The sequence below is a fragment of the Narcine bancroftii genome, chromosome 5 (genome assembly GCF_036971445.1).
Source record: "Narcine bancroftii isolate sNarBan1 chromosome 5, sNarBan1.hap1, whole genome shotgun sequence".
Lineage (NCBI taxonomy): Eukaryota > Metazoa > Chordata > Chondrichthyes > Torpediniformes > Narcinidae > Narcine > Narcine bancroftii.
Window position 1 is genome coordinate 192,581,228 of NC_091473.1, and position 27,158 is coordinate 192,608,385.

General features: G+C 45.3%; 1 protein-coding gene across 1 annotated transcript; it reads right to left on the reverse strand.

Moving 5' to 3' along the window:
• Positions 1-136: 136 nt before the first annotated feature.
• tlr18 (toll-like receptor 18) lies at positions 137-26,842 on the reverse strand. Its single transcript, XM_069940450.1, has 2 exons — positions 26,549-26,842; positions 137-4,963 (listed from the first exon to the last, which is right to left on the reverse strand). Exons 1-2 carry the CDS (start codon positions 26,553-26,555, stop codon positions 2,499-2,501), a joined length of 2,472 nt encoding a protein of 823 aa, XP_069796551.1. The 5' UTR covers positions 26,556-26,842; the 3' UTR covers positions 137-2,498.
• Between the last annotated feature and the right edge of the window lie 316 nt (positions 26,843-27,158).

A 27,158-nucleotide genomic window follows, 5' to 3' on the forward strand; every position in this document is an offset into this window, starting at 1 on the left:
GTTGTTGATGCACCACATTTACTCTGACCCTCCTTCTGCCCCAAACCCCCTCTGCTCACACCCTGAATTCTCTGTCCTCTCATGCTCTTCAACATTGCGAGTTTTTTAAATTTAAAAATATACTTTATTCATTAAAAAGGCAAAAATTATATAAATACAGATCAACAGTTTTCAAAACAAATACTGTACATACTCATGAAATGGTCAAAATTTTTAGACCAATTTTTCAGGTCTAATTTGGAGGGGTCAACTTTTACACAAGTCAAACTTTTGCCACCGATAAGTACCTGTGTCATTCAAGGTATCAGGATATCAGATGGGCAGGCAGCTGGCGCCTAGGTGATAGTCTGCGGCTGGGGTGTTGGGAGATACAGTGGGCAGGCGGCTGGGGCAAGGTTCCGCAGTCGGAGCTTCGGGATCTCGGATGGGCAGGCATCCAAGGCAAGGGACCACAGATCAGACATTGGGAGATCTGGTGGGTGGGCACCAAGGCAAGGGTCCACAGACTGGGCATCAGGAGATCCAGTGGGTGAGCGCAAGGCTTAGGGTCCACGGTCGGGGTGATGGGAGATCTGATGGGTGGGCGCCAAGGCAAGGGTCCACAGTCGGGATGTTGGGAGCTTGGATGGACAGGCGGCAAAGGTGAGGCTACAGTTGGGTCATCAGGAACTCTGACACACAGTGGTTGGGGCCAGAAAAAGGGGAGAGGGAGGTTAACCTTTACATGAAGCATACAAAATTCCAATCTTTGGGCCAAACTCCAGAGTCGACTATAACATGCAATCGACATACACCATGTTATCATTTGCAAACATAAAACACACACGTGTGTAACAGCAGGGAACCCCTCACAGAATCCATGTACCAATTTGAGGAGATTCCTGGTGAAGGGACTGTCTGTTCCTTCCTCTGGACGCTGTGTGACCTGCTGAGTTTCTCCAGCACTCCTGTGTATTGCACAGGTCCCCAGCGTCTGGAGATTTTCTTGTTTAACTTATGTTTTAGCTATTAGCGTTCAGAATGTGAGAGATGGGAAAATTGATCTAAAATTATGAACATGGAAGAAACTAAAATTCATCAGTTAATGGCTGTAACCAGTACAAACAGGATGAGCTTGGGGATTAGGATGCAGGAAAGCAGAGTCAGCACGATTAACATAAGAATCTTCTTTGTGACAAGAGCCACCATAAGACTAAGATAAGGAATGTAGGTACGGTACAATATGGTAGATAAGGTACAATAGAATGTAGGAAGTTGAGGTAGTCTGGATCAGATAAAGGTCTCCTAGCCCTAGATAGAAGTACCAAGTCCTACATATCTAATTAGCTAACCTTACACAGATTTATACATATTAAATTAGCCAACCCTAGATAGGATGAGTCAACTCTGCATACCAAGAGACTGTAGCCCCGAGAATCAGGAAGGTGTGAATAAGGACAATGACATGATGGGACACCCACAGGACACCCCCTGGTCCTCCAAGTGTACTGAAACTGCAGGTAGGCAGGAAGGATTGCCTATGCCAAACCCATCCAGGGGGCAGAAGAATGTAAGGGGGAGGGTATTCTGATACTGAAATTGACTGTATAAAAGTTGGGTGAGCCCCAGTGTGTGTGTGTGTATTCCCAGGGTAAGGGGAAGCACCCAACTTTGCATTGTTGTAAAATAAATGTTCTTTGTTCTCAATTTTTGTCTCGAGCAATTTCTTTAAAGGTATTTCAATTTCTAACAAGAACAATTTTGAATTTAACCTTGTCCAGGGTATTGCCCAATCCCTGAGGCAGCGCCTGACCCTGGTAGGCCTCCAGACATCCGGCGAACACAACAAACTTTCTCTCCGGGGATACACAGGCCAAGTTTGGACAGACGCCTCCGCGACTCACTGTCTGGACCAGTGGCCAAGGGACGGATAGAGGAGGAGTTTCGCCTTCAACCAGAACCTGAGAGGCAGCCGCTCCTCTCCTTCAAGCAGGCGGGAGGAGGTGCTGAGAGCTCGCACGCACCTAATCCTGGGGCCTCCAGGATCGGCGGGTACCCAGGGCTCGATGGGCAGAAGCCTTGATGGAGGGCAAGGGTGTCACTGGTGGGGGTGGGGGGGGGGAGCAGTCTCAGACAGGGATGGAACACAGGCACCTCCCGGTGCCCCCCCCCCCCCCACCCCATTCCCTTGCTGACAAGTCTGTCCATGGTCTCATGTAGGATCAGACTGGGATCACCTGAAAGTTGGAGGATCTTCCGTCTGGGCACCGATCAGATGGCTTTAATGTCAACTTCTGGTGAAACCTCCACCTCCCCTCTCACTCTCTCCTGCTTTTTTTCCCCAGTCACCTTTCACAGAGCCAAAATCCATTCAACCCCTTGTCTGTTGGCCCGGCCATTCTGCCCGTCTATCCACGTGCCCTAGCAGCGCACTTTCCCACCTCCGCTGCCTCCTCGACCCACTGTCCCCACGCATCCCCAAGGCTCCGTCCTCTGTAACTCGAGGCCCGGGACGAGGCTCAGCCGGGGAGCCAGTTGCCTAAAGGCAGGGATCCCGGGGAGTCGGGGGAGACCACGGCTTCTGGCCGGCCCAGCAGGCTCTCGAGCTGGGCCCAGAAGAAGGGCCGGCGGCTGGGCTCGGCGGGCCACTCCAGGTAGGTCCTGGAGGCGAGAAGGCGGCGCAGGCGGCAGAAGCGGCCGGGCAGCGAAGCCGGGCTGATGGGCTCCTTGAGCAGGAGGACGGCGTCATGCAGCGAGCGGCCGGGGGCTCGCTGGTGGGCGAAGTAGAGCTCGTAGTTGCACCACTCGCTGTCCACGAAGCTGCGGGACAGGACGAAGAGGACCTTGCGGCTGCCTTCCATGTGGTCGATGATGTTGTCGATGATCCACCGGCCCGGCGTGAAGTCCCGCTCGTGGATACACACCCGGTAAGGGGGCTGGCTGCCCTCCAGGCGCCGGAGCAGATGCTCCCGCACCCAGGTCGCGTCGGCATGGCTGTAGGATACGAAGGCGTGGTAAGGGCGCGGCCCGGCGGGACCCTGGGCGGACGCGCGGGCGCGGGAGCGCACCACTTGCCAGGTGGCCCGGACGTACCAGGGCAGGTCGTAGCGCCAGCACAGGACGGTGGCCCCCACCGCCAGAGAGGCGGTGACCGACACCGAGACGGCCAGGGCCAACCCCACGTCGCACTGCAGCCGACCCGGCGCGTACTCGGCCACTCGGGTGTCCACCAGTCCGGCGGGGTGGTAGCAGATGTAGTCGGCCGGCCAGCCCAGCAGGGTCAGTTCCCCGGCCCTGGCCTCGCCCACGAAGCGGTGCAGGTCGCAGGTGCAGTGGTAAGGATTGTTGCCGGCCGCCAGGACAGAGAGCCGGGGCATGCGGCGGAACGACCCGGGCCCGATGACCCCAAAGGAATTGCCATCCAGTTCCAGGCGCCGCAGGCTTGGAGCCTTCCAGTCGGCCGGGATGAACTTGATACGGTTGCCACTCAGCAGCAGGGTGCTGAGGTTGGAAGCCAGGGCGAACCAGCCGGGGTCCAGCCGCTCGAGGCGCGAGTGGGACAGGTCGAGGTGGCGCAGGGTGCGGGGCAGGCAGGCGAAGGTGGCGGCGCTCACGGCGTTATGACGGAGCTCCAGGCGGGTGAGGGGCTGGCCCCAGGGGCACGGCAGCTGGCAGCCCCCGATCTGGTTGTGGCTGAGGTCGAGGGCGCGCAGCCGCGGCCACTCGGCCGTCAGCCGGGCGATGGTCCGCAGGCTGCCGATTAGGTTGGTCCCCAGGCGGATCTCCTCCAAGTACCGCATGGTGCCGGCGTACCGGCAGCGCCGGTTGTAGATGTAGTCGTCCCGCAGCTGGTTGCGGGAGATGTCGATGAGCCGCATCACCCGCATCTCCCTCCAGGCCTCGCAGGGGACGTAGTTGAAGTTGACCAGGTTGACGACCAGCGAGTTGACCCTGCGGAGCCAGCGGAACCGCTGGTTGAAGCGCAACACGTCCGGGTTGCTGATCTCCTTCAGGGCCAAACGGTCGAGGTCCAGCTCAGCGAGGTCGGGCAGGTGGGCGCTGGCGTTGGGCGAGCGGGCGAAGTCGATGGCCTCCAGCGTCAGGTCCCTCACCCGCGAACCCTGCACGTTGGCCAGGATGATGCTGAGCAGGTTCTCGTTGAACTTGCCCCGGAAGAAAGTCAGGTTGCGGACGGCCGAGCCCCTCAAGCCGGCGAAGAGGTCGTCCCGGCCGGTGTAGTAGGTGAATTCGAAGAGCTTGCGGAAGCGCAGGGAGGTGGCCGGGGTCCGGTAGAGGTCGGCGAGCAGGGCGGGCAAGAGCTGCGGTCTGTGGTCCACCGCGATGTCAGTCCACACGGAGCGAGCCCTCAGGCGGGACAGGGAACCCCGCTCGTATTCGGCCAGGCTGGAGCCCGTCTTCAGAGCGATCCTGTCCAGAGGGGCGAAGCTCAGGGACAGGAAGTCGTCCTTCCGCAGGGAGTGGACCAGGTCGCCGCCGATGGACAGGTCCCGCAGCCCAGCGAGCTCCCCGAAGACCGGGCTCAGCTGGACGGTGCGGTACAGGTTGTTGGAGAGGTCGAGGCGGGCTAGCCTCTTCAGGGGAGCAAGCGCGGCGCCGGGCACGGCACGGAGGGAGTTGTTGAACAGGTCCAGCTCCTCCAGTCGCGGGTTGGCGGCGAAGGCGCCCTCTGCCAGCCAGGAGATGTTGTTGTAGCCGAGCAGCAGGACCCGCAGCCCCGACAGGCGGGCCAGGTCCGTGTCGCCGATGCCCGCGATCCGGTTGTAGGACAGGTCGAGAACCTGGGTGTCCGGGTCTAGCCCCGCGGGCACCCGGAGCAGGTAGAGGCCGGAACAGTCCGCCTGCGTCCCGTTCACCCGGCAGCCGGCCTGACCCGACGCCGGCCCCGCCCGCAGACACAGCAGTAGAGAGGACAGCCAGGTCGCCGCTGCTGCCCAGGGCATCGTCGACCGTGGAGATCTCCACCCTGCGGGAGACAGAAAGCGGAGGTTAGCGATCAGGAGGGGAAGGTGCCAGCGTTCAACGCCCGCTTTCACACTTGCATCCCGCTAACTTGACATTGGAATGAGCCTTTGGCTTTTCACACTTGACCACTCCTAAATGAGACACCCTGAACACTTTTACATTTGCAAGAAGCCATCCCCATGGTTAGGACTGTTCTACCTTCTACTGGTGATGCCATGACCCATCGAGCGATGGTGGATCTGCCCTAAATCCTGATAAATGTATTATGATCTCATATATGACCCAAAATTAATCATGACTAATTATAACAGAATTAAAGCTCTATGTATCAGCCTTTGTTGTTGTGCCGACCTATATAAACCTTTATAAAGGACCGTGGTAAAGTGCGAGCAATAAATAGCAGTAGCGGACAATTTTTAAGCAGGGTTGGAAAGATGGTAGCACTTTAGTCCTCAATTTATACAGCTTGGGAAAGTGGGTAGTGCTATTGCAATTAATTCATGCCTTCTATCCCCGGCGTGGAGCGGATTTTGCTTTCACATTTTCTCTCGAAAGGCCGATTGGCCACTAATTCCTGGGACTACTTGCAAGTGGGAACGGGGCTTTTTTTTTTGTCCCCAATCCAGGGTTGTAGAGGAATGATTCTGGGCAAGAAAGGGGGAAAAAAAAGAACAGAATCAATGCCGGTGGTGCGGACCAGGAGAGAGCGATGAGAGGAGACAGACCGATGCACTGCAGGGTTCTACCGCCTGGACCAACTAATGGTCTCCGAATCATAATTTATTGTCATGAACAGGACAAAAAATTTGTGGCTCGGCTTCAGCGTCTCAGTACAAACATTTATATAAACCATCTTACAAAATAAACAAAAATCGTGCGTGAAGTGTCAAGTAAGACGGTGCCTGTGTTTCATTGATCAATCAGATGGTTGAGGGAGAAGAACCCTTCCTGGTGGTAGCAGAATGAAGAGGGCATGGCCTGGGTGGTGGGGGTCTTTGAGGATACTGTCACATTTGTGGCCCGACATGTGAAGTTTTTTTTTGTTTTTTTTAAATTTTTTTATTTTTCACACCATAAATCACATTAGCCATGATATACACTTTTTCTTTTTCACACATATACAGTGACTTTTTCTTCCCCCCCCCCTCCCTCCTCCCAAGCCACCCCCCCACCCACCCATCTCATCCATTTTAGGTATACAATCTAGGTTGCATTAAACCAGTCAGACAATGTTGTCATTCAACAAAAATACGCCAGAAATTCTACTGAGTCCATTCTTTTCTTTCCTTCTCCTTCCATCAACTTAGGTAATGTTTGTCCCCGGTAGGTTTTCGCTATTGTATTTAATGTAAGGCTCCCATACTTGTTCGAATATTTCAATATTATTTCTTAAACTATATGTTATTTTTTCTAATGGAATACATTTATTCATTTCTATATACCATTGTTGTATTTTCAAATTATCTTCCAATTTCCAGGTTGACATAATACATTTTTTTGCTACGGCTAGAGCTATCTTAACAAATCTTTTTTGTGCATCCTCCAAATCAATTCCAAATTCTTTGTTTTTTATGTTACTTAGGAGAACGATCTCTGGATTCTTTGGTATATTGTTTTCTGTTATTTTATTTAATATCTCATTGAGATCTTCCCAAAATTTTTCTACTCTCTCACATGTCCAGATTGCATGAATTGTTGTTCCCATTTCTTTTTTACATCGAAAACATCTATCAGATACTGTTGGGTCCCATTTATTTAACTTTTGCGGTGTAATGTATAGTCTGTGTAACCAATTATATTGTATCATATGTAGCCTCGTATTTATTGTATTTCTCATCGTTCCAGAACATAATTTCTCCCAGGTTTCCTTTTTTATCTTTATATTTAAATCTTGTTCCCATTTTTGTTTAGTTTTACCATTTGTTTCCTCATTCTCCTTTTCTTGCAGTTTAATATACATATTTGTTATAAATCTTTTGATTAACATTGTATCTGTAATCACATATTCAAGGTTACTTCCCTCTGGTAAACTCAAATTGCTTCCTAATTAAGTAGGATCTCAGTTGGTAATATGCCAGCGCTGTATCTCCAGTTATATTGTACTTATCTCTCATTTGTTCAAAGGATAAGAATCTACTTCCTGAAAAACAATTTTCTATTCTTTTAATCCCTTTTTTTTCCCATTTTCTAAAGGAAAGGTTGTCTATTGTAAAAGGGAGTAGCTTATTTTGCGTCAATATTAGTTTTGGTATTTGATAATTTGTTTTATTTCTTTCTACATGAATCTTCTTCCATATATTGAGGAGATGGTGTAATACTGGAGAAGTTCTATGTTGTACCAATTTTTCGTCCCATTTATATAATATGTGTTCAGGTATCTTTTCCCCTATTTTATCTAATTCTAGTCTCGTCCAGTCTGGTTTTTCCCTTGTTTGATAAAAATCTGATAGGTACCTTAATTGTGCGGTTCTATAATAATTTTTGAAGTTTGGCAATTGTAAGCCTCCTTGTTTATACCATTCTGTTAATTTATCTAGTGCTATCCTCGGTTTCCCCCCTCTCCATAAATATCTCCTTATTATTTTCTTTAACTCTTTGAAGAATTTTTCTGTCAGTTGTATTGGCAATGTCTGAAATAAGTATAGTATCCTTGGAAAAATGTTCATTTTAATACAGTTTATCCTTCCTATCAGTGTTAGTGGTAGCTCTTTCCAATGCTCTAAATCGTCCTGTAATTTTTTCATTAGTGGATTGTAATTGAGTTTATATAATTGGCCTAGATTTTTGTTTATTTGCACACCTAGGTATCTTATTGCCTGCATTTGCCATCTGAATGGGGATTCCTCCTTAAATTTTGAGAAATCCGCGTTATCCATAGGCATTGCTTCACTTTTATTTACGTTTATCTTGTATCCCGACACTTCTCCATATTCCTTCAATTTCTTATATAGTTCTTTTATTGATAGTTCTGGTTCTGTTAAGTACACTATCACATCATCCGCAAATAGACTGATTTTATATTCCCTGTCTTTTATTTTTATTCCTTTTATATTATTATCTATTCTTATCGATTCTGCTAGTGGTTCTATAGCTAGCGCAAACAATAATGGTGATAGTGGGCATCCCTGCCGCGTTGACCTGCTTAAGTTAAATTGCTTTGATACATGTCCATTTACTGTCACTTTCGCTAACGGTCCCTTATATAATGCTTTAATCCAATTAATATACTTCTCCGGTAAACTGAATTTTTGCAATACTTTGAACAAGTAATTCCATTCTACTCTGTCGAAGGCCTTCTCTGCGTCTAAAGCAACTGCTACTGCCGGTGTTTTATTTCCTTCTACTGCATGAATTAAGTTAATAAATTTACAAATATTGTCTGTTGTGCGTCTTTTTTTGATAAATCCAGTTTGGTCTAAATTTACCATTTTCGGTACCTGTTCTGCTAATCTGTTTGCTAATAGTTTAGCTATTATCTTATAATCTGTGTCTAGCAGAGATATTGGTCTATATGACGCTGGTGAGAGTGGATCTTTCCCTTGTTTGAGTATCACTGTAATTATTGCTGTTTTACATGAATCTGGTAAGTTTTGTGTCTCATCAATCTGGTTGATTACATCCAGGAGGGGCGGTATTAATAAGTCTTTAAATGTTTTGTAGAATTCTATTGGAAATCCATCCTCTCCTGGTGTCTTATTATTTGGTAATTTTTTTTATTATCTCTTGTATTTCTACTGTTCCAAATGGTTCTGTTAATTTATTTTGTTCCTCTATTTGTAGTTTTGGTAGTTCAATTTTAGTCAAAAATTCATCTATTTTCCCTTCTTTCCCTTCGTTTTCAGTTTGGTATAATTGTTCATAGAATTCTCTAAAGTTTTCCTTAATTTCTTTTGGATTATATGTAATTTGTTTGTCTTTTTTCCTTGATGCCAATACCATTTCCTTAGCTTGCTGTCTTAAGCTGCCATGCTAGGATTTTGTGCGTTTTTTCACCTAGTTCATAATATTTCTGTTTTGTCTTCATTATATTCTTCTCTACCTTATATGTTTGTAATGTTTCATATTTTATTTTTTTATCCGCCAATTCTCTTCTTTTAGTTGTATCTTCCTTCATTGCTAATTTTTTTTCTATGTTTACTATTTCATCTTGGTTACATAACTTATTATTTGCCCTCTAATGAATGCTTTCATTGCGTCCCATAGTATAAACTTATCTTCCACTGTTTCCGTATTTACTTCAAAATACATTTTTAATTGTTTTTCAATAAATTCTCTAAAATCCTGTCTTTTAAGTAGCATGGGGTTTAATCTCCATCTATACATTCTTGGAGGGATGTCCTCTAGCTTTACTGTCAATATTAAGGGTGAATGGTCCGATAGCATTCTCGCTTTATATTCTGTTTTTCTTACTCTATCCTGCATACTAGCTGATAACAAAAATAGGTCTATTCTTGAGTATGTTTTATGTCTAGCCGAGTAGTATGAGTATTCCTTTTCTTTTGGGTTTTGTTTCCTCCATATATCCAAAAGTTTCATTTCTTGCATTGATTTAATTATAAATTTGGTTACTTTGTTCTTCCTGTTAATTTTTTTCCCCGTTTTATCCATTTTTGGATCCAAATTCAGGTTGAAATCCCCTCCTATTAGTATGTTCCCTTGCGTATTAGCTACCTTCAAAAAGATATCTTGCATAAACTTTTGATCTTCTTCGTTAGGTGAATATACATTAAGTAGATTCCAAAACTCCGAATATATCTGACATATTATCATAACATATCTCCCTGCTGGTTCTATTATTTCCTCTTCTATTTTAAATGGCACATTTTTACTAATTAATATAGCCACTCCTCTTGCTTTTGAATTATACGATGCTGCTGTTACATGTCCTACCCAATCTCTCTTTAATTTCTTGTGCTCCAATTCAGTTAAGTGTGTTTCTTGGACAAATGCTATATCAATTTTTTCCTTCTTCAGTAAATTTAGTAGTTTCTTCCTTTTGATTTGGTTATGTATTCCATTAATATTTAAAGTCATATAGTTCAGTGTAGCCATTTTATATTTTGTTTATCTTCTCTTTCTGTTTTTCCATCATTACCTTTCCTCCTTGTCCATTTCTGTTTTCTTATTTTCAACTCTTTATAAGACAACATTCCTACAACATCCAACATTTTCCTTATTCTCCTATTTCTATCTTCTTTATCCCCAATCTCCCCTTCCCCTCCTGAGTTGTCCTTTATCCCTTGTCAGACAACCACATCTCCCCTCTCCATTTGGATTTGCGAATCCACTCGCAAGCGTCAACTGATTTTGCAGTGACCGCTATTTCCCCCACCCAGCCCCCCCCCAGAAAAGATTTCACTTTTCATATGTAACAAAGGTCACTCTTTTAATTCCCTCCTTATTCTCTCTATTCCATTACCTTCCCTTATTAATTCTTGTCTATACTATCTATATTTTCCTCTAAGTACAGATACATTTATGTATGCCCATTGTCTCTATTCACTCTTATACCTCTTTACTCGCATACATATCAATCGTGATCATTTTTACTCTCATTACCCGTCTTCATCCCTCAGTCTATTTTTGTCTTTACCCACATACATATCAATCGTGATCATTTTAACTCTCATTACCCGTCTTCATCCCTCAGTCTATTTTTGTAATTGTTCTGCAAATTTTCGTGCTTCTTCTGGATCTGAGAATAGTCTGTTTTGTTGTCCTGGAATAAATATTTTCAATACCGCTGGATGCTTTAGTATAAATTTATACCCTTTCTTCCATAAAATCGCCTTTGCTGTATTGAACTCTTTTCTCTTCTTTAGGAGTTCAAAACTTATATCTGGATAAATGAAGATTTTTTCCCCTTTATACTCCAGTGGTTTGTTGCCCTCTCTTACTTTTTCCATTGTCTTCTCCAGTACCTTTTCTCTTGTAGTATATCTTAGGAATTTTACTAAAATAGATCTTGGTTTTTGTTGTGGTTGTGGTTTAGAGGCCAATGCTCTATGTGCCCTTTCTATTTTCATTTCTTGCTGTAGTTCTGGACATCCTAGGGTCTTAGGGATACAATCTTTTATAAACTCCCTCATATTCTTGCCTTCTTCATCTTCCTTAAGGCCCACTATCTTTATGTTATTTCTTCTGTTATAATTTTCCATTATATCTATTTTTTGGGCTAGTAGTTCTTGTGTCTCTTTAGTTTTTTTATTAGATTCCTCCAATTTCTTTTTTAAGTCTTCTACCTCCATTTCTGCTGCTACTGCCCGCTCTTCCATCTTGTCCATTTTCTTTCCCATTTCTGTTAAGGTCATATCTATTTTATTCACTTTCTCTTCTGTGTTGTTTATTCTTCTTCTTAAATCATTAAATTCCTGTGTTTGCCATTCTTTAAATGACTCCATGTATCCTCTAACAAGAGAAAGTATATCCTTTACCTTGCCTTTCCCTTCTTCTATTTCACTGTATTCTTCCTCTTCTTCTTCCTCTGGGTTGGCCATCTGTTGTTTCTTTGATGTCCTTTCCTCCTCTTCTTTCTTGTTTTCATTGTCTTCTGTGGTCTCTTCTTGCTGCAGGTGTTCTGCAGCTGTCATTGCCGGCTGTGGAGATCGACTCCCCAGCTGGTCCCCCCTCCCGTCGGTGTGTTTTTTTTCATGCGCGGTTGCGCACTTTTACTCGGCTCTGCGAGCCATTTTTGTAGTCCTATTTCTACCGACCTGAGGAAGCGGGCTTCTCTCTCCACAGTGGGCCTCTTCGGACAGGTAAGGCCTTCTCCTTCTTCCTCCGTTGTCTTCTCTTCCTCTCTTCTTACCGTTGATTTTGATTTTTCTTTTTTTGTCGCCATCTTCTTTCCACCTTTATACTCACTTTTCTTTAACTTTTATTTCTGTGCCTTTGTATTTTCTCTTGTTTTTCCCGACTTTTCTGGAGAGGGCTGGAGTTCACCGTCCGGCCACTACTCCATCACGTGACTCCTCCCCGAAATGTGAAGTTGATAAAACATCAAACACAAGTTTTATCAGGTAAACTTCTCAGTGTCTTTATTTTCCAGTTTCCTTTGTTCTCCTGCTTGTGCTCTTATCTCTCTCTCTCTCTCATACCACGTGACTTCCGGTACATCTCATACATATTCATTATCATGACATCCCTCCCATAATCAGAAATAAACTTTACCTTCATTTACCAATATCCCTCGGAAACCTACAAACATCGTAACTAATGGTAATACTATAACTCAACTACGTAAAATTTACTTCCTACAGCACTCATACATGCACTTTATGATATAAGATTAAATACTGTCCCAAAATTCTTATTAAAACTATGGCACAAAGTCTTCGTATCGTTTGGGCGCTTTCCCGTTTCGTTTCGGCCTGCCTGCGATATTGTCGTCGCTTCTCGGTTGTTCACTCTCAGCGTCGGAAATACTGCTCGCCACGGCTTCGGGTGTTTCTGGCGCTCTAGTCACTTCATCAGGAGTGCTGGTAACTGCCTCTGGAACATCATCAGATCTCTCAGTTTCAGCATCTCGTATTGGCCTTTCAACCTCTTCGCTCGATGTATCTCTGGACTGGTACCTTTTTACACCTGATATATTTCTCTTATACAGGACTCCAGTTGGAGACTTGACTGTCACCATACTGCCACTTCTGGATACGACAGTATAGGGTTGATGGTAATAAGGTGTGTCTAGCTTACCACCAGTTTCATGCCTCACTAGAACATTATCTCCTGACATGATGTCTGAGTACTTGGCTCCACGTTTTGAATCTGTGTACAGCTTTGCTGCATCTTTCTTTTCAGCATCGTGGTCCCTCATCTCCTGGTCATCTCGGATTTCCTTTATTTCTGGCATTTTTGTGCGGATTTTTCTCCCAAAAAATGCTTCTGCAGGACTTTTTCCAGTGGTTGCATGAGGCATTGCTCGATAGACAGCCACATAAGATAGCAATGCTTCTCGCCAATTTTGTCCTGCGTGTGCAATCCTCAATCGTTTTTCAATGAATTGATTTTGTCTCTCTACTTCTCCATTGGCTTGCGGCCATTTCGGAGTTACTTTATGATGGTGGATACCTGTGGTCCTCATGTATTCCGCAAATGTCTCTGAAATGAATTGTGGACCAGGTAATGTAACAGGTAATCCATATCTTGTGAATATCTCTGCTAACGCTTGTATTGTTTTTTCAGTGGTTGTGGACTTCAACACCACGTACTCATAGTATCTGCTGTAGTAATCTATCACTACCATAATTGATTCACCCGTCGGTAAAGGTCCAAGAAAATCAACAGCTACGTCGATCCATGGTCCTGTCGGGAGTTGCGTACTCCGGATCGGTTCTGGCGGATTACTCCTACTTGTGATTTGACATCCATGACAAGTTTTAACAAATTTCTCTGCGTCTTTATCACAACCTGGCCACCATTCCTTGGTCCTGAGGTTTTGCTTGGTACCAACAATACCTAGGTGTCCTTCATGCGCTAAGGATACGATCTTCCGTCTCAATCTTTGCGGTATCACCAATCTGCATCCTCTCAATACACACTGTCCGATGCAACAAAGTTCGTCTCTAATGGGAATGTAAGCCTTGTGAGTACACTTGTCCCATTGTCCACTCTGTATGCATTCTCTTACTTCCCTGAGTTCTGGATCATGTTCGGATTCTCTCGACTTCCTTCGTAGTCACAGCTTTCGGTTTCGACTGAATAGCTACGAAGCGTACAAAGCTCTGTTTCTGTTCCCAATTCTGACTTGGATTGTGGACCACCATCCTTCACCAATCTGGACAGCGGATCTGCAATGTTTGTTTTCCCTGCAATGTGGATTACTTTATATTTGTAGGGTTGTAGTCTGAGTACCCATCTCTCTATTCTGGCACATGGTTTGGATCTAGGTGCATAGATCACCTCTAATGGCTTATGATCTGTGATGAGTTCAAATTCAATGCCGTATAAATATGCATGGAACCTCTCAGAGGCCCATACAAGTCCGAGTGCTTCTTTATCTGTCTGAGAGTATCTTCTTTCCACATCTGATAATGATCTGCTGGCATAGGCAATGATTCTTGGTCCTCCATCATGCATCTGGACCAACACGGCTCCTAAACCAACCGGGCTGGCATCCGCTATGACTTTGGTTGATGCCGCCGGATCGTAATATCCAAGAGTTTTTGCATCTGTTAGGCTTTGCTTCAGCGCTGTGAACGCTTTCTTCTGCTCAGATCCAAAATGAAATGGTACACCTTTCCTGGTTAGTTTCTTTAGTGGTTCTGCCACTGTAGCGAAATTAGGAATGAACTTTGCACAAAAATTGACCAATCCCAGGAAACTCCTCACCTCTGTTGCGTTCTGAGGTGCACGTGCCTCTGCAATAGCTTTCACCTTGGCCTCTGCAGGGTTTAGTCCTTCCCGTGTAAGTCTGTGTCCCATGAAGTCCATTTCTGACACACCGAACTGGCACTTGTTTCCATTCACGGTAAGGCCTGCCTCCTGTAGTCTAGATAGTACACGCCTCAACCGTTTGTCATGCTCTTCCTTCGTTGGTGCATGGACTATGATGTCGTCAGAAATGTTGGCAACTCCAGGAATGCCTTGAATCACTTGATGGATTTCATACTGGTAGATCTCCGAAGCTGCATTAATTCCAAATGATAGTCTCTTGTAACGATACAATCCACAGTGAGTCACAAATGTTGTTACATCTCGGGAACCTGGATCCAGCTCTAATTGATGATAGCCCCATTTCAGATCAATTTTTGAGAATACCTTGCTGGTAGTTAGTTCTTGAAGTATTTCCTCCACTGTTGGTATAGGGTGTCGTTCTCTAATTATAGCTTCATTGGCCATTCTCATGTCAACACATAGTCTTATGTCACCCTTTGGTTTGGGCACAATCACTACGGGACTGACCCATTGTGTCGAATGTTCCACCAGTTCAATAATGTCTTGTTCAATCAATTCTTTAATTTTGGCTTCGACTTTCCCACGAAGTCCAAACGGAGTTCGGCGCATTGGTTGTGCCTTGGGTTTGACCATTTCATCTACCGCTAGCTTCAATTGTCGACCTTTCAGCTTTCCTACTCCTTGGAAGACTGCGGGGAATTCTTGCTTCATATCCTCGTATGACTGAATTGAATTGACACAAGCTCCAATATGAAGTATTGCCAGGTCTTGCGCTGTGCTTCTACTCAGCAATGGTTCTCCCCTCTCTTCTATGACCATAAACTCTGCTTCGGTGTACTTATCTCCAGCTTCAAAAGTTGCAGTAAAACATCCAATGGTCTGCAATGGCTTGGTTGCTGTGTATGGATACAATTTCTTGGAACACTTCTTTGAGGTACAAATGATCTTTTTCCTTTTCAACTTCTCCCATAAATGTCGATCAATCACATTACTGCCTGAGTCTACTATGACCTGCACTGTCACTCCACCAATGATCACTGGGACCTTCTCATGATGTACTTCATTCAACGTAAATTGGTAACAACTCTGTTCCTCCTGGGTATCATCATCATCACCGTCTATCTGGCGAATGGTATCTTTCTTTCCAGGATACTTTCCTTTCCCCCAGGCTTTGCCTTTGGAAGTTGTACTCTTCCTCTGCTGGTCTGCATTGGACTTGCTTTTGCACTTCTTTGCAAAGTGGTCCTTACCTCCACACTTTCTGCAAACTTTGTCTTTGGCCGGGAAATATGGGTCTTTTCCAAAGTGACCTCGGTTTCCACATCTATAACACTCCACGTCCTGTGTCGACGTATATCTTGGCTGATTATGGCGATGTGAGAGCCTCTTAATTTGCTGGCTTGAGTTGTCTTTCAGGGTCATGGTATGAAATTGCCCTTCAACAGCCTCTAATGCAGCAGCAATGGTTAAATCATCGGTGAGTTCCAACTCACTCCCTCTTTCCAGTAGACGTCTTCTGAGTTTATCTGATCTGCAGTGCTGTACGACTTGATCCAATAATTGGTTGTCCAAATCAGCTGGCATGTAATTGCATCCAACAGCTAGCTGGCGTAGTCTCGTCACATACTGAGCAATTGTCTGGCCATCTTCTTGTCTCGTTCTCCGAAACAAATGGCGTTGAAATGTAGCATTCGGTGTCACTACATAGTGTGCATTCTTCCAGTATTCAAAAGTGTCTTAAATGTTTCCCGAACTGCGGGTCCAGGAGTGAAAAGAAGTAACGCCCTTCTCTGCGCTTTTTGTTCAACTGTACCGGTATCTAGAAATAGGCCACGACTGTCGGCGTACGATTCAAATTCTTCCAGCCATGCCTTCCACTTCACACTTACAGTGCTTGCATCACCAGTCGGGTCAAAATGAGCAATTCCACTATGTGTTAGAAAGTCACCGTCTGCCCCAGCCATGAGGATATATTCCAGCCCCAAAAGTACTGAGTCAAAGAGAAAATTCTTATCACCTTGAAGTTCTCTGTAATCCTCTGTAATCTTCTTTAGTCTTTAATTTTCTTCAAGCTTCTTTCATCCTCGTCGCCAATGTCACATTTGTGGCCCGAAATGTGAAGTTGATAAAACATCAAACACAAGTTTTATCAGGTAAACTTCTCAGTGTCTTTATTTTCCAGTTTCCTTTGTTCTCCTGCTTGTGCTCTTATCTCTCTCTCTCATACCACGTGACTTCCGGTACATCTCATACATATTCATTATCATGACAGATACAGGCTGCTCTCTTAAGACATTGATGTCCTCGATGGAGTGAAGGCTGATGCCCATGATGGCACAATTCGGATTCACAACCGTCTGGAGTTTTCTCCTGTCCTGACAGTGATGCAACCAATCAGAATGCTCCACATGGTACGCCTATAGATGTTTTCGAGAGACTCTGGGGACTGTACCCACAAACTCCTCAATGTATAGACACTGGCGACCCTTCTTCACGATTGCATTGACTTGGAAGCCCCTCGGGGGTTTTAAACAGCCCATTAAAGGGACAGGGGCCAAGATGGGGGTGCTTGTGTTCGGCCTTGAAAAGTTGGAGGCTCCGGGGAAGGAGAGGGCTGGGGCAGGGACCAGGAAGTGGGGAGACCAACCACCACCCCACCCCTGTTTGAGGAGAAGCAGAGGAGATGACCCATAGGATGGTGACCACAGACCAGCGAGGGGCTCTGCAGCTGAAGAACGCACACAGGTGGGCACACGGGGCTGTTGACGACTCGAGGCGAGGCTGCGGGTGGCTGACAACTGAGGGATGCACCCCAGGCTGTGGACTGCTGGAGACTGGATACCAGGTATTGGAACCGGGAGGGAGGTTTCGACCTGGAGATCTGATTACCAGTGGCTTGAACTGAAGTCTGTGAGACCATGGAGGTTTTGAGAGCTCTGGAGGTGAATCCAGACACTCAATGACTCTGGGGCAGATTCTCTTTTCCTTCCCTTTCCCTGACTGTAAGGGGCACTGGACAATTTCTCCCGATGGCAAAACTTTGTCTTCCTTCTGGTAGAGGAAAGGAAATCTTGTGTATTATTAGATTTTTAATACCTGGCAATAAAAGAATCTCAAATCATACAAGGAGCATTTGACAGGTCTTGGCCTGTACTCATTGGAATTTAGGAGAATAAGGGAGGGGATCTCATTGAAACATCTCAAATGTTGAAAGGTGTAGAAAGGTCATTTCCCACAGTGAGGGAGTCTAGGATGAGAGGGCACAACATCAGGACTGAAGGGCATCCACTTGGAGCAGAGTTGCTGAGGGATTTCTTTAGCCAGAGGGCATGTGGGATTTGTTGTGGAGGCCGGGTCATTGGGTGTATTTAAGGCAGAGATTGATAGGTTCGTGATTAACCAGGGCATCAAATGGGGAGGAGGCCAGGCACTGGGGCTGAGTAGGGAAATGGATCAACTCATGATTGAATGGTGGGGCAGACTTGATGGGCTGAATGGCCTATTTCTTCTCCTATGTCTTATGGTCTTCTCCTTCTATACCTTTGCTATTCATCTACCTGTCTGCATAAATTTGTCCTTGCATCTACCATTTCCTTCACACACACACACACACACACACACACACACACACACACACACACACACACACACACACACACACACACACACACACACACACAGACACCCCATGTTTGAAAATGATCCCCTTGGGATTCAATCCGTACATCTCTCAAGTTTGTTGTACAGGTGGATAGAACAACACTTAAGATGCTGGGCTTCATCATGAGGTGGGGGTGGTAGGAATAATGCAGATTTCACAAAGTTTAAGAAAGAATCACCATTTAAATGGCGAACACAAGCAATCCAATACCTAGGTATACAACTAGATAATAATCTAGGCCATCTATACAAACTAAATTATCAGCCATAAATGAAGAAATTACAAGATGACTTAGAACATTGGAAAGACTTACCACTAACACTGCTAGGAAGGGTAAAATGAATATCTTCTCAAGGATACAATACCTATTTCAATCATTACCAATTCACCTAACAGAGAAATTCTTCAAGGAGCTAAAGAAAGTAATAAGGAAATTCTTATGGAAAGGGGGGAAACCGAGGATTTTTTTCTTCTTTGGCTTGGCTTCACGGATGAAGATTTATGGAGGGGTATGTCCACGTCTGCTGCAGGCTCGTTGGTGACTGACAAGTCCGATGCGGGACAGGCAGGCATGGTTGCAGCGGTTGCAAGGGAAAATTAGTTGGTTGGGGTTGGGTGTTGGGTTTTCCTCCTTTGTCTTTTGTCAGTGAGGTGGGCTCTACGATCTTCTTCAAAGGAGGTTGCCCGAACTGTGAGGCGCCAAGATGCATGGTTGGAGACGATATCAGCCCACTGGCGGTGGTCAATGTGGCAGGCACCAAGAGATTTCTTTAAGCAATCCTTGTACCTCTTCTTTGGTGCACCTCTGTCTAGGTGGCCAGTGGAGAGCTCACCATAGAACATGATCTTGGGAAGGCGATGGTCCTCCATTCTGGAGACGTAACCCACCCAGCGCAGTTGGGTCTTCTGCGCCAAGGATAGCGCTAGATAAATTAACAAGGGGGCTTACAGCTACCAAACTTTAAGAATTATCATAGAGCAGCACAATTAAGATACCTATCAGATTTTTATCAAACAAGGGAAAAACCAGATTGGACCAGATTAGAGCTAGATAAAATAGGGGAGACATTACCCGAACATATACTATATAAGTGGGATGAAAAGCTGGTGCAACATAGGAATTCACCAGTACTGCACCATCTGCTCAACATTTGGAAGAAGATTCATGTAGAAAGGAATAAAACAAATTATCAACTACCAAAATTAATATTGACGCAAAATCAACTAATCCCTTTCACAATAGATAACCTTTCCTTTAGAGAATGGGAGAGAAAAAGGATCAAAAGAATAGAAAATTGTTTATCGGGAAATAAATTATTATCTTTTGAACAAATGAAGTGCAAAAATGGTATAACTCACGGTACAATGTTTTCATGCCACCAACTGAAAACCTACTTGAAGGACAAATTGGGAAGCAGGCTGAGGTTACCAGAAGGAAGCAATTTTGAATATGTGATTACAGACACAATGATAATTAAAAGATTTATAACAAACATGTACATCAAACTGCAAGAGAACGAGGAAACAAGCTGTAAACCCAAATAAAAATGGGAACAAGATCTAAATAAAGATAAAGAATGAAACATGGGAAAAGCTGTGCTCCGGAACTATGAGAAATACAATAAATACGAGGTTACGCATGATACAATATAATTGGTTACACAGGCTATACATCACGCCCCAAAAGTTAAATAAATGGGACCCAATTGTATCAGAGAGATGTTTTCGCTGTAAGAAGGAAACAGGAACAACAGTACATGCAATTTGGGCATGTGAGAAAGTGGAAAAGTTTTGGGAAGATCTATACCAGGTATTAAATAAAATCACAAAAAGCAACATACCAAAAAACCCAGAGATCTTTCTTTTAAGTAATATAAAAAGTAAAGAACTTGGACTCAATTTGGATAGAACACAAAAAAGATTTATTATGATAGCCTTACCTGTAGCAAAAAAATGTATTATGTCAACCTGGAAATCAGAAGAGAGCCTGAGAGTACAGCAATGGTACATAGAAATGAATAAATGTATTCCATTGGAAAAAATAACATATAATTTAAGAAATTTAAGAAATAAGAAATAACAGTATTCGAACAAATTTGGGAACCGTACATGGAACACAACAGAGAAGTCCTACCGCGGACCTCCACCACCTAAAATGACAGAAGGAGAAGACGAAATGAATTGACCCAGTGTGTAAAAGTAGATGACATAAATTTCTTGCTTATTTTCATTGTGTGATGACATTGTTTAATGGGTTTAATGTATCATATAGGTTGTATGTTGAGTGGGTGTGATGGGGGGGTGAAGGAGGGAGGGGGGGAAAGGGGAGAAAATGACACTGTGTATATTCAAGAGGGAAATGTTTGTGTGTATTTTGGTTAGTATGGTTCATAGAGTGAAAAATAAAAAATTTAAAAAAAATGTGGGGGGGGGGATTAAGTTCAGATGTCGCGAGGTGATGTTGCAGCTCTACAAATCTCTGGCCACACCACACTTGGAATATGGTGTTTAGTTCTGGTCACCTCATTACAGGAAGGATGTGGAAGCCATGGAGAGGGTGCAGAGGAGATTCGCCAGGACATTGCCTGGACTGAAAAATGTGAGGCAAGGTTAGCAGAGCTTGGACCTTTCCCTTTGGAGTGAAGAAGATGTGACTTAAGAGGTCGACAAGGTTCTGAGGGGCATAGATAAGGCGGTCAGCCAACGCCTTTTCCCCAGGGTGGGAGTGGCAAACATTAGAGGACATCTGTACAAAGTGAAGAGAGGGGCGTTCAGGGGTAAGTTTTTTCTACACTGAGAGTTGTGGGGCCTGGAATGCATTTCCAGGGGTGGGGGTGGAGGCTGGAACATTAGGGGCATTTCAGAGACTCTTACACAGGCACATGGATAAATGAAAAATAAAGGGTTAAGGGGTAGGGAGGCTTTAGTATTTTTTTTGGAAGATATATATGGGTTTGCACAAGATTAAGGGCCAAAGAGCCTGTACTGTGCTGTAGTGTTCTACATTCTGTATTTCCCCTTCTCATCTAAAAATCTCTAGGCTATGGAAATTAACATTGATTATTCACCCTGTTTATGCCCCTCAAGATTTTAGAAGCGAATGTATAATTTTATAAAATTATCCCTTATCCACTTGCACTCCGAAGAAATCAATCTCAGTCATTGCAACCTCTCCTCTGCCCACCCACCCCACTCACCCACCGTTCCCCAGTCCTCGTGAATCTTGGCTGCAACTTTTCCACATTAATGATATCTTCCTACAGCTAGGCTCACTGGTGTCATGAGGGGCGTGCAGACCGCAGCGGGTGACACCATCAGAGGGGGTCTATAATATTTTTGTGGAGTGTTTCAGCTGAAATTTATTATCTTTTATAAAAAATATCCCTGTCGTCTGTTATAACAAAACACATTTTTCATAAGCCCAGCTTCCATGTATCAATACACCTCTGAGGCTAAAACTCAACGCTCATTTACATTTTGACCCTTCTAACACACTCCGGCGTGTCACCCAATGACAACGACGCTCCAAATCGTGGGGGAGTTTCATCTGCACCAGCAAGTGTTGTTGGTTTTGTTGCTGCCGGTGTTTTTAAGAGTCAAAATTTCTGGAGTTTTAGCAACAGTATCACAGAGATTAGAATTTGTGAACTGAGATCAATAAACCTATTTCGACAATGAAGTGGCCCATTAAAGGAAAAGGAGAGAGAAAATCAAAAAATGGTTTCCGCTCAGTGACTAATAATGTTATCATTCAATGTTGAAAGATTTTACCAGACAATTTTTTGTTGCTGGTATTCGTAGAATCTAAAAAATATTACATTTAAGCAATTTACAACTGTTGCCATTACATTCAGTGATTTACGGGAATTAGGATTTACGAGTAAAATCATTGCTAAGGATTCTGTCTGGTCTGATACAGGAGGAGGGACGGGGGACGGGGGTGGTGGGTAATGCCATGAGTTACCACATTGGGTGACACCAACCCTAGTGACGCCAATGGCTGGGCGACCAGAGTAGTACACAATCCTCCCAGTGTGGTCTCTCCAATGTCTCATGCAGTTGTAAAGTTCCATCTCAGCCTCTGGAGAAACTCAACATATTCAAGGTATCTGCAGAATTTCCTGTTTAATCTCTGTACTCAATGGCCTGATTGATGAAGGCCAGCCTGCCAAACGTCTTCTTATCTGCAGTGTGGAACTGCATCACCATTTTACAGGAACGACTGCAGGGTTTGGTTCAGGATTAAGCACGCAAATGACAATAAAAGTTAACTTAAAGTTTCTCCAACTTCCTACGTGATACAGCAAATCTGAAGTTGTTCACCATAATCCCCAATTTTTGTTCAGGAGGGAAACCTCCTGTTGTCCAGTGTTGCTGTCGGCAGGACCACAAACGGCAGTGAGGGAGCATACAGGGGGGAAGGTCGATCAGTTTGTTGAGCAGTCTCACACCAACAACCTCGTGCTCAACATTAGCAAAACCAAAGAGATGATTGTGGACTTCAGGAGGAAGTCAGGGAAGCAAGACCCAGTCCTCATCGAGGGGGTCAGCAGTGGAGAGGGTCAAGAACTTCAAATTCCTGGGTGTCAACATCTCTGAGGATCTGTCCTGGGGGCCTCTGTGCCAATGAATCACGAAGAAGGCTCGCCAGCGGCCAGACATTGTGAGGAGTTGATGAGATTCGGTCTGTCACTGAAGACTCTCGAAAATATCTACAGATGTACCGTGGAGAGCATTCTGGCTACACCAGCAAGACCTCCCCCCACCTCCCAACTCTTCCTCTGGGATATTGACGACTACATGGGGTGGCCTCATGCACCCTTGATGAGCTTGTCAACTTCGTCCACTTCACGACCAACTTCCACCCTGATCTCAGCTGGTTCATCTACGACAACACTCTCCCCTTCCTAGATCTCTCCCTGTCTCGAGAGACAAGCTTTCCACTGACCTATAAACCCTCCAATTCCCACCACTACCTGGACTACACTTCCTCACATCCTGTCCCTTGCAAGGACTCCATCCCCTTCTCCCAATTTCTCCATCTCTGCTCCCAAGATGAGGTCTTCTGGTCCAGAGCTTCCAAAATATCTACCTTCTTCCACCAACGTGGCTTCCCCTCCACCGCCATTAACTCAGCCCCTCACCCTCAATCCTCCATTTCCCACTCATCTGCCCCCAGATGCAACAAACTCAGAATCCCTCCTCGTCCTCACCTACCACCTCACCAGCCTCCGCAACCAACACATTATCCTCTAGAACTTCCGGCAGGATCCCACCACCAGATACATCTTCCTCTCTCCTCCCCTTCTCTGCCTTCCACAGGGACCTCTCCCTCATGCACTCTTTCCCTCCCCACCCATCGCCTCCAACCCCAGCACCTTCCCTTGTGCCCACAGGAGGTGCAACACTTGTGCCGACATCTCCTCCCTCACCAAAATCCAGGGGCCCAAACAGGTCCTTCAAGATTGGAGGACTGGTCTGCCTCCAGCCAGATGGCATTGGCCTCTTTTAAAGTGCAGCCCTCCTAGGATCCGGGTGTGATTCCTGGGGCAAAGGTGCTGGAAACACCTTTCAAATTGCAGGGGGATTGACCCATTAAAATCTCCATCCTGACGATTTTATGGGGGAATTCCCACCCCCACAAAGATGTGTCACGCACTCACCGGAAGAACTGCCGGAAGTTCGGAAGCCAGCTGCCCGGTGATAAATGCACGCAAGCGCTGACGTCACCAGGATAAAGCAGATCAGCAACTTTTGTTTTCAAATCACCTGCGGACATGACCTAGGTCAGTTTGACTGGGTTCCCTAACTACCTCTGAGGTAGGTCGGGGATCCTGTTGGTTTCCAATGGGGTTGACTGGGTTGGACCTTTTCTAACTGCTGCGTATCTAGGGCAAATTGTCCTGTTAACCCCATTTTACACGGCAGTTTGAAAGGGCCTATTGACATCGACCTCTGCTTTCTGCTAACCTGCTCGCCTTTTCTCCCCTCCCCTTTCTAGCCATCCCTCCCCATCACTGCTGTCCCCTCCCTCCCTTCTCCACCTATCACCTCCTGCCTTTGACCCCACTTTCCCCCCCCCCCATCCTTTTGTTCGGGCACCTGCCGACATTTGTCCACACCTTGACAAAGAGCTTGAGCCCTAAACGTTGATTATGTATCTTTATCTTTGCTACTGTGACAGAGTATATAGATATATTTTTGGGAGATAAATTGGAAAAAGTTTGTTAGTGTAGGTCACATACAAACACTTTAAAACAGATCTTATTTAAAATACTGGAGCTCTGCCCCATGCTAGATATATTGGCTCCACAGCCTTTGCAAGAGCTTTAGAGAGTATCCAAGAGACTTCACTAATGGAGTGTTGTTTACAAAAGGCAAATGATTGTCTGGAAGAGAGCTTGCTGTTGTAAGAGGGTCATGTGGTTTTGCAAGCAGAGAGAGACAAACAGGCTTTCTCTCAGAGAGAGAGAAAGAGGGAGAGAGATTGAGATCACTTGTACAGTGTTCCAGCAAACAGAAGTAGCTGGGACTGGAACAGGACAAGCTGGCAAGCTTGTGGACAGCCCCATTTGGGAGACAGCCTGGTTGAAGCCCTTGCGGTTTATGCAAGAGGAGAGGACTGGCTGTCTAATGTTTTACTTGGAATAAGGGAAACAAAAAGGAACCCTGTGGTGGCCTGAAAGAAAGAGGTTATCATCTGGAGAACCCGGAAGGGTGCAAGTTTCATCAGCGAGACACTGAAGTGGCTGCTTAAAAAGGAATCAGTTGTGGGTGTCCTGGAACAACAAATCTCTCTGAAAACTGACAAGAACCTTCCTGAGCATTAACCCTCAGGCACCAAAGCACCAAAGCCTGGTGAACCTTATACATGTTAAATTCTGTGCACAATATAAGAATTGCCTGCAACCAGTGAACTTGGAGGAATGAGAAGTGAGATTGGGCGGTGAACCAAAGAACTTCTCTGAAATTACACACACATTACACAAACGTGCACTTAGAATTAGAAGGGGATTGTTAGGTTAGTTAAGTTAAAGTGTGATTCTATTATCATGTTTAAAGATAATTAAAAGCAAATTTTGTTTAAGTAACCATTTGTCTTGGTGAATATCTATTGCTGCCGGGTTTATGGGTCCTCTGGGCTCCTAACACTACATAAAGGACACTGACCTGCTGAGTTATTCCAGCATTGTGCTTTTACTTGAACCATGGTGTCAGCGGACTTTCGTGATTTGCGGATGTCAGAATAAGGGGGGGGGGGGGGAGAGAGAGAGAGAGAATGGGAAGTGGAGAAGTCCAGACCAACAGACAAAAGGTATGAACTGTGTTATAGATAGAGAATTTTGGTTAAAAAGGGTTTAAGTTAAAATGTGATGATTAGTCATAAAAGGGGAAGCAAGAGTAGACAGGGAGCTAACCACAAGAGTTTAGCTGGAAAATGTTACAACAGACTTGCAACAGATTTAACTACAGAGAGACATGCAGGAGCCAAAGATTGATAAAGAGTGAAAAACAGGATTTGGTGTGAGCAGAGGTCATGAATGATCGTGGTGTGCTTGACTAACAGTAATCAGGATGATTCTGCAAAAACTAACCAATTAAAGCAGTGTAGTGGAGATGCCGAAGGACAAGCAAATTGTATAAAAAACAATGCACTGTATGTATCAGGGCTTGACTTGGCAAGAAGCCGGTTGAGTCCAACTCTGCAGACTTGTGAATAAAGCTGGTCGTGTCACCTATCTTAAAGAGACTCATTTGTGAGAATTTGTGTTTCTGACAAACTGGATATCATGAGAGGTGAGAATTAATTATGGCTCTGTGGAAGGACACAGAGGGAAAAGGGAAGAGAGCGAGCGAGAGGCAGAGCCAAAGAGGCGGGATGGCGAGGGGAGGGTTTTTAAAATGGAAACTGGAGAGATCGGTGTTAATGCAGTCCAGCTGGAGGGTTCCCAGATGGAAGATGAGATGTTGTTCCTCCAATTTGCAGGTGGTCTCAGTCTGGGCAGTGCCCGAGACCAAATTGCAGCAAGGGAATGGGATGGGTGGGGGAATGGGATTTGAACTGGGCGACCGCTGGTAGATCCAGGCTTTTTACGGCGGACAGAGCCAAGGTGCTCAACGGAGCGATCTCCCAGTCTGCGTCAGGTCTTCCTGACATATAGGATCCCACAGCTGGAGAAACGGATACAGTGGGCGACCCCCGCCCATTTACAAGTGCAGTGTTGCTCATTTTAACGTCCAACTGGACGGCATTACTATGGACGTCTCCAGTTTCTATTAAAACACTCCCCTCATTCCCCTCCATCCCATTTCCTCTAGTTTTTTTTCTCTCTCTCTCTCCTTTTACGGAGCCAAAATCAATTCTCACCTCTTCTCTTATCATCTCCAGTTCACACTTTTTATCTGTTGGTCTGGACACCTCCCCCTCCTATATTCCCCCCCTCCACGCCCCCTCCCCGCGTCTTTATTCAGACACCCATCCGCCTTGAAGAGGGGCTCAGGCCCGAAACGTCGGCGATACATCGTTACCTCCCATGGATGCTGCGACACTGGCCGAGTCCGTGTGTGCCTTTAGAAATTGTGAGGACTCCGTCCGGACTCTGCACCAAGGGCGATCTGCTGTAAGGGCGGCGAGAAAAAATATAAATAATTCCTGAAGCCACTGGCCAAAAATAAACCTTTCATCAAAGGGATCAAGCCACTTTGAACCGACATCCTGTCTTAAAACAGGGACTGACCGCAAGTGTTGCTTCACCAGTTCCCTGCACAACTATAACAATGGTCTCTTATCTCTCAAATCAAACCCAGATTCCCTAAGCGCTTGCTGTACCTGCCTGCCAACATTTTTGTGAGCCTTGCACAATCACACCTTGGCCTGTCTGTCTGCTGAAGGCTAATCTTTGGGCCATTCCACAAAGTGCAAACTCCTAACCCCACCTGAAAGAGCCCCGCCTTCCCACCTTTCTATCCTCAATGAAATAGTCCTAGCTCTGCAATCGGAGAAATTGGGAGATCGCTTCGCTCCGTCCGCCTCAGTGGCCGATCGCTTCCATTCTGCTCCCCACACCACACACACACACCCACCCCGGTACTTCTGTCCGTGGCCCAACAAAGAACACTGGAGGAGTAACGCCAAATT